Raw genomic sequence first — 15,011 nt, 5'->3', positions numbered from 1 at the left:
CCAGTCCAGCAGAGTAGCAGTGTCAAAACGTGCATTCTCTGCCCATCTGATAGCATGGCCTCCGGGGAGGACAGAAGCTCTTTATCAGAAATTAGTCACACAAGCCCAGACCACCCTGAAAACTTAACCTTATTATTAGATACTTCTAACCACAGATTATTCACCTCCTGTATATATATATATATATACACCCAGGCACCAGACTAGATCAGGAGAATTTTCTCAGGAATGATCATGTGAGCAGATAGGTAGCATCATGTGGCTCTATAAGCGCTATCCCTGCATGCTGACATGTTTGTTTCTTTCTACTCCCTTCAACACTAATCTGGAGGTCTTATTGCAACTTTGTCTGTCTTCCGAGGACTTCCAAATTTCTATAACAGTGTACTGAAGAATGATCATCCCACCGAAAACAAAAGGATTCAAGCCATGCCAACACTACATGAAGCAGATGTCAGTCACTGATGTGCACAAGGTGTTTTAGTGGTGCTTGGGCTCCTGCCACAACCAAGTCGTTTGACAAGTGTGCCCTTATGTACCCCGAAGCAATTCAGGAGCAGGAGTCAAAGCACTACGTCGCTGAACATAAGAGGTTACGATCAAGGGAAACATCTCGCTCCAAGTTGGTGGTCCAGTCATGGTCCAGGTTTCATGGCCGTGCCTGTGAAATGTCCACTTTCCGGTCAAAGTCTTTCAAGAACCCGAACTCTAGACAGAAGTGCAAGAAGGCCAAGCGAGACTCCGTGCCATCAAGCCACCTGAATTCTAGTGTGGGCTCACGGGGGCCTAAGATAGAGACGGCACACCACTGGTGTCACTCGAATCCAAAACGGCATTAGAAATCATACTGGCACATCAATGTCCCGGATCATCTTCAGCCCTGCAGCCGATGGCAGCCTTACAGAGGTCATACAGCAGACCTTTAATGTGATTCCAACTCCCTTTGATGTGCCTTTGGGGTTTTTGTGGATTTTTCTGGGTCAAAGAAGGTAGTGCAAAAGAGGACTTTGTCGAGGAAAATAATCCTTTGTATGAAATTCTGCCATGCACTGGTGAAAGAAACAGCCCCCTGAAGCCTTGCAGGCCTACCCCACAAGGGCTACGGCCACCATGACAGCATTGATGCGAGGGATGTTGGTTTTAGACATCTGCTAAGCTGTAACATGGGTGTCGGTGCATACATTCGCTAAGCACTACTGCCTCGACGATCTGGCCAGAAGGGCATTTCATACCCACTCCGTTCTGATGGAGTTTTTGGTCTGAGTTTACTTTGCAAACTCACCATTAGAATAGATACCATAGGAGTAACTCCTAACTAAAGGTGATGAATCTGCAGTTAGATGTATCCATCAGAAGAACAAGTTACTTTCCTTTGATTGCGCTCTTTCTAGTGGATACTCTGTTTGATTGCAGATTCCTCACTGCCTTCCAGCTCCCTGTTCTGGGACGTGGCTCCTGGACATCATAATAGTGTTCCAAGTTAGGTTTTGGAACACAGGGCTATGCAGAAACAATTCTCCAGATCCATGCTGGCACCTGGGCATATTTTAAAAGGTGAGATCAGTTAGACTGTGCACCAGAAAGAGAGTTACTGAATGTAAGCCACTTGTTGTCTAGGCGTGCAAACTCTTCAGTTTCTCAAGAGGCATGTGTTGGTTGTGGGCTGCATCATGTAAATAGACATGCTGCAACTGTGAAATTTCCAGCCTACCCAATGCCTTCCAGTCATATGAAAAGGCCTGCATTCATAATTGAATGAATGATTGTATTAAAATATCCGTATAGCGCAGCAGCTACCCTACTAGGACGTCCTGAGACTTTGGGCTACAACGGAGGAGATCTATTCGAATAGACACGTTTTGAGCTTTTTCCTAATGAGTAGATGATTAGAGTCAGATCATGTGCGATAAAGGATCACCTCTCCATTTAAACACGTAGAAGCAAGACTAGGGAGGGAGGTCACAATATATACAATGAACCTAGAACTCTACACTACAGCACCTACTTCCTAATTTTCTGTAAAGCAGTTAAGACTCACTTATTTCACCTCTCCCAAGGGCTCACCACCGAACAAAGTCTTCTAGTCCATTAATCGTACTACCCTGCAAAACAGCAATAATATGCAGACTGCGCATATTTCTAAGGCAATTGCTTGTCCCATAGCCGAACACATGGTACGTGCACATACAAGAAAGTGCAGTTCCAATCCAGTGTTCAAGGCTTTACCAATAAAACAGCTATACACTTCGTGGATTTTTGATGGACCAGGCAGCAAAACACCTGCTCATCACAACAAACCAATGGCATCATCCTGCCTCTGCAGCACCTCGACTGCACTCTAACATTTATCATTCTCTCAACGTGGAAGCACTTTAAACATCTGATAAGAGTGCTCCATAAAAACATTGAATACATATTTGGGATCAAACGTCCAAAAAAGAAGGGTTCTAGAATGGAAAGCCCATAGTAAGTCCCAAGAGGCATAGGTTCTTAAATTTACATCCAGCGATGGAGGATCTTAACAAACAATCACCAGATCATGGTAGGTGGTTGGAGTCAATAGTTAGGCTAGAGATAAGCAGTTATCTGGCACATATGGGTGTTTGGCAATAGATGTGTGCATTTGTTCTCTAACTTCTCTCACGGTTTTTTAAAAGCTGCTTATTTTGTTCTTAAATACTCTAGAATTATGAATGCTGTAACCAAGGTCTTCATGGCAGTGCACGCTTCTCCAACCCAGTATCCAACATGGGCGAACATGGGTAGGAGATTTGTCCAGGCTAAGATTATTCACTCAGCGCGCTCTGCAGTTACTGGCAACATTATTATCAGTTTACTGCAATGGTGAACATGCTTGTGACTGACACCTTCATAACTGGAGGATGGGGAAAAGCCAGTAACTTGTCTCAAATGGAACATCGAAACAGCATAAATTATACATTTCTGCCAACTACTGTCACGCTTGAAACTGTGACATCAAGAGAAAATTGAGCTTGACACTTGTGGTCACTTATAACATTCAAGTGTTAATAATTACTCTAACACTATTTATACAGGAAAAAACGCAGAATGGAAATCAAGGACTTGTTTGAATAATTTACTATTCTCTGCTTCTTCGCTTGCCTGTTACTCAACTCTGGAGTGCTCCCTTGTCAAAACACTTGCCCCCTTCTCCAACATCTACCAATAAACCACTCAATACTCATGCTCCACAATAAACAAACGGCCTATGCTCTCTTAGGTGGTCATAGCAGGGAGAAGTCAAGGTCCTTCTGGATAGAACCTTGAGAACGTAACAATAACGTTTTTTTTTACCAAAGCTACACCTATAATTAAATGAAAACTGACATGTTTGCAAACTTCTCTCCAAGGGTTCTATGAAGTGAAAAGGATAATGCAAATCACCACATTCATTAGGCACTGCCCCCTCGACCTGCCGTGGAGAGAAGCACGCACTACTACCTAGGATTGTTGCAGATGACTCTTCCCCCAGGTGATGGAAGTTGGTCTGTGACCACTGAAATGGTACTCTGTGCAATATCCACTCACCCTTTTTCCAGAGATGACCATAGTGACGCATCCCATGATGGTGAGAGCTATCATGATATAAGAGACTTTCACGCGGACTCTGTTCTTAGCGGAATCAACCATCTCAAACCTTGGGACGACAAACAAATCAACAAAAAAACAACAAGTCAACATTTTGTTCACAGTAGATGTTCACCGCAATATGCCCCTCTTCTCTCTCTCTCTCTCTCTCTCTCTCATGCAGACACCAAGATGGGTTAAAAATTCATGGCTGCCTTGAGAAGGTTAAATAAATATGCAATTGTGGGGCTTTTTAAAAAAATGATGTTAGAAGATCGTGTCAAGGTATACAACGATTATAAATTACGCAAGACATTGTGGGTGATTAGACAATCCTACACTGGACAAACTAATGCTACTAGGGAGTCAGTAAAATGTGAGTTTTTACATAGTGATAGTGGCTACATGAGATGGGCTTCAGAACTCATTTTTAGGTCGAGCCTGGGCAGCGCATGCGCTGCTGTGCAAGCCATGCTGTATTGGAATACGAAATAGAAGCCCCGCCCACTCTCCGCCCATATTGGTCATTGGCTTGTGTCACTTTCCTTCGTAAATGCTGGCTTATGATTCTTTAATAGGCTTGTTAGTCTTCATTCGTTACCTCCCATAAAGACTGGCTCTTTTACTTCGGTTGGTACGCAGCGAGTCTTTTTTAGAATGTAAGCACTATTTTCTTTAATGCATTTCTCCTACTGCAGGCACAACATGCTTTCCTGCAACATTCAGCGGACCATGCGCGCTTTTACTTTCCAAGCAGCCCGGAACAATCGTGGACGCTTCTTTGAATAGGTTTCGCATTTACAAGAGTTTGAGCTATTGACATTGTACAAGACAATGCCTTTTATGTGTTAATTATCAAAACGCATAAATAAAAGGCGTTGTCATTTACGACTCCAATAGATTAAACTTTAGCAAATGCGAGACCTATAGCATTGCAAATGCTCGATCATCATCAAGATTTACTTTTCGTCATCAGACTTTGGCCCATAAAAATAGAGAGAAATGGGAAAAAGAAAGAAGAAGAGAAAACTAAGAAAACGTGTTTATCATATCAAGCAGACAATGCAGTCCTCGGAGGAAAGGGGTGGAGTGCTGTGGGTGGTGCACCTTCACCCACAGTGTTATGGCTAAAGCTTGTGAACTATGCAAACTGACCTTAATCCATGGTTATTTGAAGTACACGTGTACAATTGTTTGGGAATTTACAGAACCAATAGTCATTTGAAGGAAAAAAATCACCAGCTGCAAAACTGTATGAAGCCAGTATGAAGCCAGAAAAAGGACTGTTTCAGATTGGAAAAAACATTATGAGTTGTGCATAAAGTTGTAAAATTACTGAAGTTATAGCAAATTTAAGAAAAACATTTGAGATCAGTCAAGCGTCCATGTGTTTAGAGAAAGGCTAGGAAAGTGAACAGGCTAAGTATATAGTAGCCATGTGAAGTGAGATGGAGATCTTGTGATCGAATGAAACACGCAAAGTACAGGTGATCAAAATGAGAATGGGTTTCATCAGTGGTGGTAGCCCAAAAAATTGCCATCTCTTGCTAGATATCAATCCGATGATCAGTCCATGGAAGGGGTGGAGAAGTTGACCAATTTGTTATCATACTGATTTTGCACTTTGCATAGGATCAAATCGAGGAGCAGCCAAAGAGTAAGCCACTCATTGATTTTGTGACTTTGAAGTCGTTCCAATGGACGGTTGTGACCACCTCATTTTTTACTGAAAGCAATGCGTCAAATATCTCCTTGAAGGCAGATAACAATTGGATATTCATGGTACCATACAAATCATGTATATAAGATTTGTGAATCCTGGACATGGGTCTTACTTTGAAGCAGAAATAACTTGTGGTATACAAGAAAGAAATGCAGTCTCTGACAAAAGCACTCTTGACGAGCCAAGGACAGGGATACTGCTTCCTAAGAGAAACAATTATGTTTTTGAAAGAGGGCCGTCGTGACCTCGACCGAAGCAGAAGAGGAACACGATAGTGTAGGCTCACCCACAGAGCTAGACCCTCTCATGAGGACTGCGTTTCTTATAAATGCTCATTTGTGGACACAAGCCGGTAGTGACGACTGGCGGGATTCTTTCTAGAATAATCATGCTTGCAGGCCTCGGTCATCTGGGACTTTGCTCCCTACACCCCAGACAGTTCAATGCCTACTATTCAAAAGCAGAGGCAGCACCTTCTGTCTTCTCCTCTTGGCTTAGGCCTGGTCACGGGTTTGGGTAAAGCAGCAAGGGTCTGGATAGAACAGAAGTCATGTTCTGTACTTGCAGCACCAACTCATAATGTTGTGCCAAAAGAGAACCACAAGGTCTGTGCATATAAAGAACTTGTACCACAGGTGGGATGCCTTATCCCAAACCAAAAGTGGAGCACTTCTGAATTTCGAATCAAGGAGTCTCTTTTTTGTCAATTACCTAGTAGGTGGAACAGCAACAACAGTCCAGAGCATGTGTAACTGATATCACATGCATCACATCAGACCCCAAGTTTGGAGGGGTGCCATTTTAAGGGCAGATTCAGGGACAGGTGCCCAAGGAGTTGAACTGTGTTTAGCCTTTTTAGGTCTTGCCTAGGCAGCGCTTGCGCTGTCTCTCCGGGACATGCTGTATTCAGGTATAGACTTTAAGCTCCTCCCATTTTCTGCCCACTTTTACAATTGGCTCCTCTTCCTGGCCTTTATAAATAATGGTTTTTGATTCATGAATAGGCTTAGTAGTACCTCCCTGTCTTTTGTTACCTCCCACAAGGACAGCCCTTCTTACTTGTGTACTTACACTCTAGCTTTCCTTAGCAGGTAAGAAGCATTATTTCCTTAATTCATCGCTTGCTAAAGCAAGCACAACAGAGCTCATAGCAATGACGGCCTCTTATATGTATTTGCAGCGCAATTTCACTTTAACAATAGCAGCTGCCCCGCTGTGTGGGTTGCATCTAAAATAAGCAACAGCCATTAATAAAGTGAAAGCGCGCATGGCGCGCCGTAAATACAAACAAGAAAGGCGCTATGTCGCCCCTCACAGCACTCGCAGGAATGGCAGTCGCTTGTTTGTATTTTTAGCACGTCGTGCGCTTTCACTTTAATAATGGCTGCCGCCTATTTTAGATGCAGCCCCACACTGCCAGACGGCAGCTATTGTTAAAGTGAAAGTGCGCATGATCGCGCTGAAAATACAAACAAGAAGTCGCCATTGCGGAGCTGTTGAACCCTGTGGCTGTGATTTCCCTGATGTTGCTTCTTTGATTACATGCCATCCACACCGCGCCCTTTCTAGCCCTGTACGTGCCATCATGACGATCGTGCTTACCTTTGGAGGACCAGTAGTTAATCCTCTGTACAGGCTTGCAGCCCTGGACGCACCTTTCACAGTGCATGCTCACTTTCGTGGCACACTATGAAGCACATGATGTCCTATGTCCAAAACGTGCTTTTAAGGCTCCGCGACAGCATTCTACAGAAAGGGTACATTAATATAGGATAATGGCCCTGCACGCCCTCGTGTGTTCGCCTGGCACTCCGGGGTGAGGCAGGAATGCTCCAGAGTAGGCAGGTTGCCATGGCACGGCAGTCTTCTCGGAAGGCGCTCATTTCTTGTCTAATATTTACTTTCATTCTTATCTATCGGTTTTGGTTTGCAAGGAATTAATTTTGATATATGCGGGGAACAAAACCTGATTTTGGTTTAGGATTGGTGAGGGTGTGAGTCCTTTTTTTGGGGGAGTGCAAACCACGGTAAGGGAGAAGAGCTACGAGCTAATCACTCGGAAGCTAAAACAGAGTTTTCCTGCTCAAGGATCTATGCATCCGACGTATCTTAAACAGGTGATTTGGTGTATCGGTTTTGGATGGGTGCCTTTTTGCAGTTACAGAACTGGTTTATCAGAATGTGCCTTTCAACATTTGGTTTAATCTGTCATTGCTAAATCTCACAAACCTTTTGCATTTTAGGGGTGAAGCCGTTTTGAGGAACTATATAGTTCGAGCTTGGACAATATACTTTGAGCTTGCTAATGTGAATTGTATTTTCTGCTTGACATTTCAGTCGGCAAGGGGTCTGTATCTTCTATTATTTGCTATATCATTGATTGGATGGTATTTCCCTCCTTCTTCGTTGATGTGCAGCTACATCAGACTGCACCATAAACGGAAACATGTTGCTATGTTATTCATTTTTAACTTTTTTTTGGACCGGTCTATTTGTTGTCTAGATGGTCAATGTGAGGTTAGGTTATATAATTATCGTGGGCACTTCCTGGTCTCCATTAAACACAGAAACACAAAGGTTGGATTCTGCAGTTTAGTTTTATATTGTGGCTTTTATATTTCATCTTTTTCTTTGGTAATTAAGTGACACATTTAAGTCAACAAGCTTTTTCACCAGGATCATTGCAGCTTTTTAGGTCTCTGCTACGGAATGACTTACCTGACCGTGTAAACGTTTCTGCCCATTTCCTACTACATGCAAACACAAAACAAGGATTTGCAATGCAATAGGTCTCGCATTTGCGAGAGTTTGAGTTATCGGCATTGTAAATGACGATGCCTTTTAATTATGCGTTTGAAAGTCTGCAAGCGATGCATAAACGCACACTTTGTACTTATAGTCCTTGCTTATGAGAAGCAAGCCTGGCAGTAACTTTTTGTTTGTAGCTGTTTTGATATCTGCTTCAAATTAGTCTGCATAGAGGTAGCAGGCAGTTTAGTTTCAGTGGGTGTCATGAGCAGGTCAGAGTCTCACAAATGATGCTGCCAGGGATTTAGTACCGGGTAGGGACACAGAATTGTGGGTAGAAAGAGGCTATGTAGAAAGCCAGCAAATGTATACAGTGTTTTGGAATAATAACTTTGGAAATACAGGGACCCCGTTTACAGGATAAACTTGCTCATAACAAGGAAAATATAAACTGAAGAAAAAGCCTGGGCAAAGCACTAGTACTGTGGGCGCAGGCAGAAAGATCTAGAGTATTAATCATACAATAACATATATATAGAAAAACAGATAATGTAACATACACTTATCAAATTATTTATTCTTCATTTTTTATGTGTATATATATATATATATATATATATATATATATATATCAATCAATCAATCAATCACTGACACTTATAGAGCGCGCTACCTACCCATAGGGTCTCAAGGCGCTTAGGGGAGGGGGGGGGGGGGTGCCGCTACTGCTCGAATATATATATATATATATATATATATATATATATATATATATATATATATATATATATATATATATATATATATATATATATATATATATATATATATATATATATATATGATGTTTCATTTAGGATAAATCTAGAAATATATTTCTGACATTTTGTTTAAATATTTTAAAATAGCTTGTCCAAATTTACAGTGAATATATGGAAGATTGCACAAGTGATACATTCATATAGAAAAGGAAAAAGGTTGTTCTCTCTTTTTTGACTTATAGATCACATCGATTAGGGAAACATGATTGCTCTTTATACATGATGTACGATGCGGCTAACTAAATAATGTTAAGAAGCTGGTGGTTTGTTGACACTAGGCGCGTTTCGGAAAAGCCTTTGTCAGGAATCCGTCGCAGTATACACTGAATAGGATACAGGACAACACAAAAACTAGATTTTTATGCCTGTGATTTTTAAGATAACATTTTTGTCTTAAGTGAAGATCTAAAAGTGAGATGATAATCAATGAGTTGTGTCCCGCATGAAGATGCTAATAGAGTTCATCAAAACAAGATACCCAGAGAACGAGGTTACACATGCATGTATAGAAAGTGAAACTCACCATTATGTGATCATAAGATAAGACGCGAATAAAGTACGAAGACTTTTTAGAGACCCTTTAGGACATGAAAAGAGGGAAAAGATTGAACAAGACATGCTGAACGAGAGAGAAAAGGAAACAGATGATATCAGCATATTAATTGCAAATGATCGGTCTTTGGAGATCAAAGTAGGAACTCTACAGGTGCTTAGAAAGAGTATTGTGCAAAGGTAGACAGGCTCTAGGCAGGTAAAAAGAAGAGTAATGCCCATGAAATGTTAATTCACCTGGATACGGCAGCGTATGGTGTAGATGGCTGAATAATATATAGATTGGTTTCTGGTTTGACTCTTAAGGTTTGCGTGTCCACAACTACTAGTAGTTTCTTGATGTAGAGAACTACAATGTTTTCTTCTTCTGTTATTTTGTTTCTTAAAAGCCTGGTTCAATTAGAAAATGCTTAGTGTATCTTCTGCGTGCACAAGTTCTCCCTCTTTAGGCATCTTTCGCCTGCTCTCCCCTCCTTTCTCACAAACTCTTTCTGCTCCTCTGTCTGGAGTGCATTCACCACTTCCAGCACAAACTAGATATCCCTCTCTATCTTCCTTTATTTCTATTTGGTGCAGCTGTCATCCCTACCTATTCACCAGGTGACAATTTCACTACACAAATACACTGCACAATTTTACCCACACAATTCCACAACTATCAATTCCAAAACAACCCACATAATTCGACTCTACACCACATACATCCATTCTACTACAAACAAAAACACAAACACCAATAGCAAATGTAAGACCTATTGAATTGCAAATGCTTGTTTTGTATTTGATACCTCTCCTTTGGAGCATAAGTGACACAGACACCCTCAACCGGATGATGGCCATTCACTAATGTCTGGTTCGAGATGCCATCATCATATATGACAAAAAATGCATGTGGGGAAAAAAAAGGTGCAAATCTGAATCAACTGGGCTATTGGGCAACTGAACATTCTGCAATTACTTAAAATAATCTCTGTCACCATTTTCTATGTTTTGATCACATTTGAGCTGTATTTTCTATCACCAGCACTGCCACACTGAACACTTTCAAGAATCTGTTCTTTTGATGATTATTCAATATATTTCTATGTGCTCTAAACAAACTTTGATATAGATTTAGGTACATGACATTTTGTTCTCTACGTGATCATTATTCATCATCCATTGAATTCTAATGTCTTAATGTTATCAATCTATTTACTAAAATTCTAGAAATTGATTCCTTGATGGACTTTGCATAAATATGTGCATTGCAACAAAGTTCTATTCGAGGTCTATAGAATGTTTCTGAGATATATTTAGCTAACTATTACAGATAGCTTCTTCATTTTCATGAGCCAAACAAAGGATATCCTGGAGTAATTCTGTACAAGAAGAGACCACATCTAGGCGGAATGACTAATAGGCATTTGTAGCTTCTGTAGTAATGACGGCAGCCCTCATGTTTGTATTTAGCATTGTTTTAATTGGAAAAGGTATCAGAAAAGGGCTAAGCAGATATATAATAAAATAAAGCTATGCAAGATTAAATCAAATTTAGAGATTTGACTAACATTTCTCCTTTTCAGTTTCTGTAATCAGGGAAGTCCCTACTCTTGTATGCTTCTGAAGACGATGACACCATGTCACAAGTTCCCTAACCAGTGCTCATCATGATTATGGTGTGTGTCGCTAAATAAAAGAATGCTAGGCTCTGTGTATTAGATACACCCATTTTGTATTCCTTTTTACAGTAGATGACCACAGTGCCTGTGACAATACAAGATAGCAGCAGATGATGCTTGCAGTGGAATACAGGCCTTTCTACTGGACCCATAGCAGGGATATGACATCTTGGCTCTTCCTGTTAAAGAGGTGAAGCATGTGATCCCATCACTGAGATTTGTGTGGCATGTGTTGGAATGTGCGAGGATACAGAACTGTAAATGGTTTATATAGAGCTTACTACCCCCATTGAGACCTTGAATCGCTACATGAGAAGTGGCGCACTGTTCAGAGGGAGCTCCTCCTTCCTCCAAGTTTGTAGCCTCTAAAGTTCTAAGATGCCACAATGATAGTCAGAATTTGAGATCTCGCCTCTCGGACCATGTCCATCTAGTCTGCTGGCCATTTCTCCTCCCACTTAAATTCACCTTTTGTTGAGAATGACTGCAACAGAACCAGTTCCAACAGGTCAATGTGTGACCAGGCCTTGGATTAACACTTGTACAAAGATTGTGGCCTGGAAGCACAGCATGGGACAAACTCCTCGTACGAACAGTTGAACTCCCGCTCATCCCAAAGTCTGAGTTTTGTGCTGCGAGTAGAAACAGTCTATCGGGAATCCACAAAATGGAAGGTATCGGTTTCACCTCCAAATGGTAGCCAACAAAAAGGAAATGCACTACATTGCGGTTGTGATTCTTTAGGGCGATTGCCAAGCTCGGTTGCTTGATTGAAACAATTGGACTGTCCCCCATGACTATTACGCTAGCATGTTTCCCTCTCCAAGTTCTGCACAACAGTACAGAGGAAGGAGGTGGCCAGAAGCACAATTTAGAACAGTCTACTTTCCCTGGAGTAAAAGTCGTATACACCTGGTGTAGAGAAGATGCTATGCTGCTAATGAAGGACCCAAAGGAGGGACTGCCCAGTGTGGAGGGAATCTGCCTGCTCAGAGCAGGTGCCTTGCTGTAGGAGGCTGGAGATGCAGAGTCTGCCAAAACCATTGCCTGCTGCTCAACCCAAACAAAGCACTTGCTTGTATTCAGCCCATACCAGATGCTTAAACTTCACCAGCCCGAATGATCAGAAGAGGTCAGTGCACCTATACTCTGTACTTCCTCATCGCTTCCTCAAATGACCGACAGCCATGCCCCAAACTGCATGCTACACATTTTGATTCTAGTGAAGGTTGAGCGAGTGGGGGTAGTTGTGCCTCAGCCATGAAGATGCCTCTCACAGTCCTTACACCCATGGACGGGCGGCTCAATGGGCGGTCGTGAGTGCGAGCATCCAAAGCTACCATGTGACCGAGACTGCTACTCCCGCCACTGACTTTGACTGCTGCCCAATAGTGCAGCACCACTGGGTGGCCGTGGCACCCCTGCAATGAAGGGCAACTCAAGACACTTGCAAGCATGTGGTGCACTTAAACTAATGTTTGGAGATCATACCTGTGAATGCAAAACTTGTTCATGTGTCCAATTCTAGAACTCAGTGCAGTTAGAGAGTAATTTAGGATTAGTAGTCCAATATTGTTGATGCTATAAAACATAATTAAGTTACTGGGTATATTTTCTTACTAATAACCTTATTTAAAAAACGCTATGTCAATGTATGTGTTTCAAGTGTAGTACAATATGTCTGCAACCTCATTTAGGCATTTTGCTGCAAAAGCAAGCCTCGGCGGTTTGACACCAGCTACCCCTTAAATATTAGGGTACTAGGGAATCCCAGAAACCTTGCAGTAGTATCTCGTTTATATATCTCCAGGAATAGATGATGCAAGGATTGTCTAAGTTTTACAGAACCTGGAAAACAGGCCAGACAGGAACAATATGCTGTCTCCGGCTAGCGGGGCAAGCTTATCCCTTGACAGAAAAACAATCCCATACAATCTTCTGTGAGGCTCCTTTCAACAAACTAGTGGGAAAGTGTCTCAAATGTCCACAATAAGTCCTCTGGCATGCAATTTTAGCTCCTGGTATGTCATTGTAAGATTTAGATTGAATGGAGAGAAGAAAAAAAAAAAAGTTTACTTTAAAAGACGTGTGTCCAGGTAATGCATACAACCCAACAAATTAGGCTATGTGAATGTAGTGAAACAGCCACACTATGTTCCTTAAAGATGAAGGTCCTTAACCCCTTCGACGCTCATGACGAGCTCAGCTCGTCATGAGGTACGCCTCTCGTACGCTCATGACGAGCTGAGCTCGTTATGAACCGCGGGTTTTTTTAAAAAGTCAGCGCACAGCGGGAAAACCCGCAGCGCGCATGGTGTTAATAAACCCCATTCCCAATTCAGTCTTGGGAACAAAACATAAGTGGGACAATCATAGTAACAACAATACATTCTGTTGAAGTCCTATACATGAGCCTTCTTTTGATCTCGTCCCACAAAAATATAATCAATTTACTGGCTGCAAAATAATCAAGGCACTGGGGCCAGAGCAATAACTGCAGTCCCAAAATCGTACATACTTCAAGAGGCCTCCTAAAACTACGCCGCTTTGAAAGTGAATCAAAGATAAAATAGCCACAAACACTACTATCAGGCGGTACACTGCATCAAGGAATGTCAAAGTAGTACCCCAAGACAAAGTGTAGAGCTTCCTATTTAAGATGAAACCCTAAAGTTTGGCTACAAATATCCAGAGGGAGGACAAGGCATGACATGGTCATCACTCGCGATCGGCAAAGTTAAACGTGCTTAACTTCCATGATAAACGGACGACACTCTTGAAACAAACACCTACTTTGAAAAGTTCCAAACAGCATTCACTATGTGGCTGTATGAAGCAACTGCATGCCTTACAGAACAACCATGGTATAATGAACATAAAATCAATACAAATAAATGATGAATACTTACGAAACAATCTCTGGAATATCCTCCTCCTTTTTGAAGCGACCTCCCCAAAGCAGTAACCTTTTCTCCCAGTCCGTGGGTTTGTGTCCTGGCACTTTGAAGGAATATCCTAAACCAAAAGGTGTAAAAAACCAATCATCAATGCTGAAAGGCACTATACACAAGTACATATATTCAATAAGGAGCACAGAGGGAAAAGAAAACACGGGTCACCCTCCACTCAAAAATCATGTATGCACCAAGACCCGGTCTCTGAGGCAACTCTTTTATATGATTAGAACGTGTGCACGTTACTGTAGTTTTCTACATTACAATTACTCTCTATTTTATTACTTATGAGGTAGTTTGCAACACGTTTTTTCTGCCTCTCATTAAAAAAAACATTTTTTCAAAAGACAGTCCACAAGAACAAGATGGTATCTGAAGTCTTATTCCCCAATATATTCAGTACCAAAATGTTTTCCTGAATAGGCAGGATAATGGTGAAAAAATGTGTGAGGACAAAATGACCCCTCACGGGCGCACCACCAATGGGGTAATTGGTAGGTACTCACCAGATATGCCCACTTTTCCCATCATCGGTGGTCATTTTATCCAAAAGAAAAAGTGTCCAAAGAAAGATAAAGCAAAAACAGTATAGGTGCAGTGAAGTGATGTCCAGGTCTCTCTCTCTCGCTGTGTCTCCAACTCTCTATTCAGTGAAACAGATCTAGGAGATGGCCGAGGAGGAGGTGACGGCCGAGGAGGAAGAGGAGACGGCGGAGGAGGAGGAGGAGGAGGAGACGAAGGAGGAGGAGGAGGAGGAGGAGGAGACTGAGGAGGAGGAGGAGGAGACTGAGGAGGAGGAGGAGACTGAGAAGGAGACGGCCAAGGAGGAGGTGTTGGCCAAGGAGGAGGCTGGGGGAGGAGAGGACAGAAACGGAAGTAGAGGGCAGGGGGCGCGCAGTGGAAGAGATGACATGGGAGGCAGGGGAGTAGGAGATGTCAGAGGAGGTGGAGGAGATGGAGATGT

General features: G+C 42.1%; 1 protein-coding gene across 1 annotated transcript in view; it reads right to left on the bottom strand.

Annotated features, from left to right (window-relative positions):
• FAM162A (family with sequence similarity 162 member A) overlaps window positions 1–15,011 on the bottom strand; it is a 48,742-nt gene that overhangs the window by 13,618 nt on the left and 20,113 nt on the right. The window contains exons 3-4 of the mRNA XM_078656633.1: window positions 14,003–14,108; window positions 3,550–3,658 (exon numbers count right to left, since the gene is read on the bottom strand). Of these exons, the coding sequence (XP_078512759.1) occupies window positions 3,550–3,658; window positions 14,003–14,108 (215 nt within the window). The remainder of the gene's footprint in view (window positions 1–3,549; window positions 3,659–14,002; window positions 14,109–15,011) is intronic.

Source organism: Lissotriton helveticus, chromosome 8 (assembly GCF_964261635.1).
Source record: "Lissotriton helveticus chromosome 8, aLisHel1.1, whole genome shotgun sequence".
Lineage (NCBI taxonomy): Eukaryota > Metazoa > Chordata > Amphibia > Caudata > Salamandridae > Lissotriton > Lissotriton helveticus.
Note: the sequence above shows the minus strand (reverse complement) of the source record. Positions and strands in the feature narration are given on the sequence as shown.